General features: G+C 57.4%; 1 protein-coding gene across 5 annotated transcripts in view; it reads right to left on the bottom strand.

Moving 5' to 3' along the window:
- Positions 1-270, bottom strand: part of LOC122548805 (tetratricopeptide repeat protein 31-like) — a 63,898-nt gene extending 63,628 nt beyond the window's left edge. For 3 of the 5 annotated variants that reach the window (XM_043687896.1, XM_043687717.1, XM_043687805.1), the window contains exon 1: positions 55-269. In XM_043687896.1, coding sequence (XP_043543831.1) covers positions 55-106 — 52 coding nt within the window. In that variant the 5' untranslated portion in view covers positions 107-269. Of the gene's footprint in view, positions 1-54 lie in introns of all 5 variants that reach the window. The other 2 variants (XM_043687626.1, XM_043687974.1) reach the window with 1 other exon arrangement.
- Between the last annotated feature and the right edge of the window lie 1,182 nt (positions 271-1,452).

Here is a 1,452-nt window from a genome sequence, read left to right as displayed (position 1 = left end):
CCCCCACCCCCCCCATCCAGACCGCCCCTCCCCTCCCCTCCCCGGTGCCCTCACCATTCTCCCGCCACCAGATCGGGTCGATGTAACCGCCGCCACTGCCGCTCATGTCGGCCACTCGATTTGGTGAAATGAGCAAAGCGAGGCGGAGTCCTCCGCGGCGGGTGCAGGCCCCAGAGGCCGGGGCCTAACTCGCCAATCCGCCTCGGGCTCTCCCTTAGGCCCCGCGCCTCACAACAAGCCTCCCGGCCGGAACCGGAAACCCGAAGTCCACCCATCCTGGCGGCCGGGCATGTCCGCTCCGCTGCGATGACGGATTGAGCGTGGGCGCCGCCATCTTTGAGACGGGCAAGAGTGACCCACCCCTCCCCCATTCTCAACTCAACAGAGTGTGCTCCACCTTGTCCCTGATCACAGCTACTCACCTACCCCCTTCTACAACCAAGTGGTTCATAACACAAAGAAGATTGCAACAGCTTATTTATTCATACTCACAGTCAAAGAGCGACAAGAGTGGTCGATGGACCACTGCAAAATGAGGTTGGAGAAATAGCAATGGGGAACAAAGAAATAGTGGAGGAATGAATAATTCTGTCAATCACAAAGGAAGATCACAGTAACATGCCAAAACTTAAAGAGGGTCAGGTGGCAGATTAGCGAAGGAGAAGGTGCTAGAGAAGTAGAAAAGTCTGAATTTGGATAAATCTTCTGGTAAAAATAGTGGAAGTAGGACTTCCAGAGCTTGTCCCCTCCACCTGTTCTTTTTCTTCCCACCCCCGTCTTTTCCTTCCTTCTGTATTTTCTTCTGCTTTTCTGTCTTCTCAGACTCTCAGTCTTGGAAATCCAACTCTGACCTCCAAAGCGAGGTCAACTGCATGGAGATGGACACCAGCGGCTCGCTGTGGGCCGGTATGGGAGCTGGGGTTTGTGGCCCGGTGTGGGAGGGAGGGGTAGTGGCCTGATGCAGAGCAGGGCGAGTGGTGTAATGTGCGAACTTGGTTGGCAACCTGAGGTGGAGCTTGGCAGAGCGAAAGCTGTGGCCCAGTCTGGAGCGAGAGCACTGGCCCAGTGCGCAGTGAGAGCGGTGGCCTAGTGCGGAGCGAGGTCAGTGGCCCACTCTGGAGCAAGGGCAGCAGCCCAGTGCAGAGCGAGGGCAGTGGTGCGAGGGCACTGGCTCAGTTCGGAGTGAGAGCAGTGGCCTAGTGCGGAACAACAGCTGTGGCCCAGTGTGGAATGAGGGCTTTTACCCAGTGTGGAGTGAGGGCAGTGGCCCAAAGTGGAGCGAAGGCAGGGGCCCAGTGTGGAGAGAGGAAAGTAGCCCAGTGTAGAGTGAGGGCAGTGGCCCAATACGGAATAAGAGCACTGGCCCAGTGTGGAGTGAAGGCAGAAGCCCAGTGCGGAGTGAGAGCAGTGACACAGTGTGGAATGAGGGCAGTGACCCAGTGTGGAGTGAGG

The sequence above is a fragment of the Chiloscyllium plagiosum genome, chromosome 1, assembly GCF_004010195.1.
Source record: "Chiloscyllium plagiosum isolate BGI_BamShark_2017 chromosome 1, ASM401019v2, whole genome shotgun sequence".
Classification (NCBI taxonomy): domain Eukaryota; kingdom Metazoa; phylum Chordata; class Chondrichthyes; order Orectolobiformes; family Hemiscylliidae; genus Chiloscyllium; species Chiloscyllium plagiosum.
Note: the sequence above shows the minus strand (reverse complement) of the source record. Positions and strands in the feature narration are given on the sequence as shown.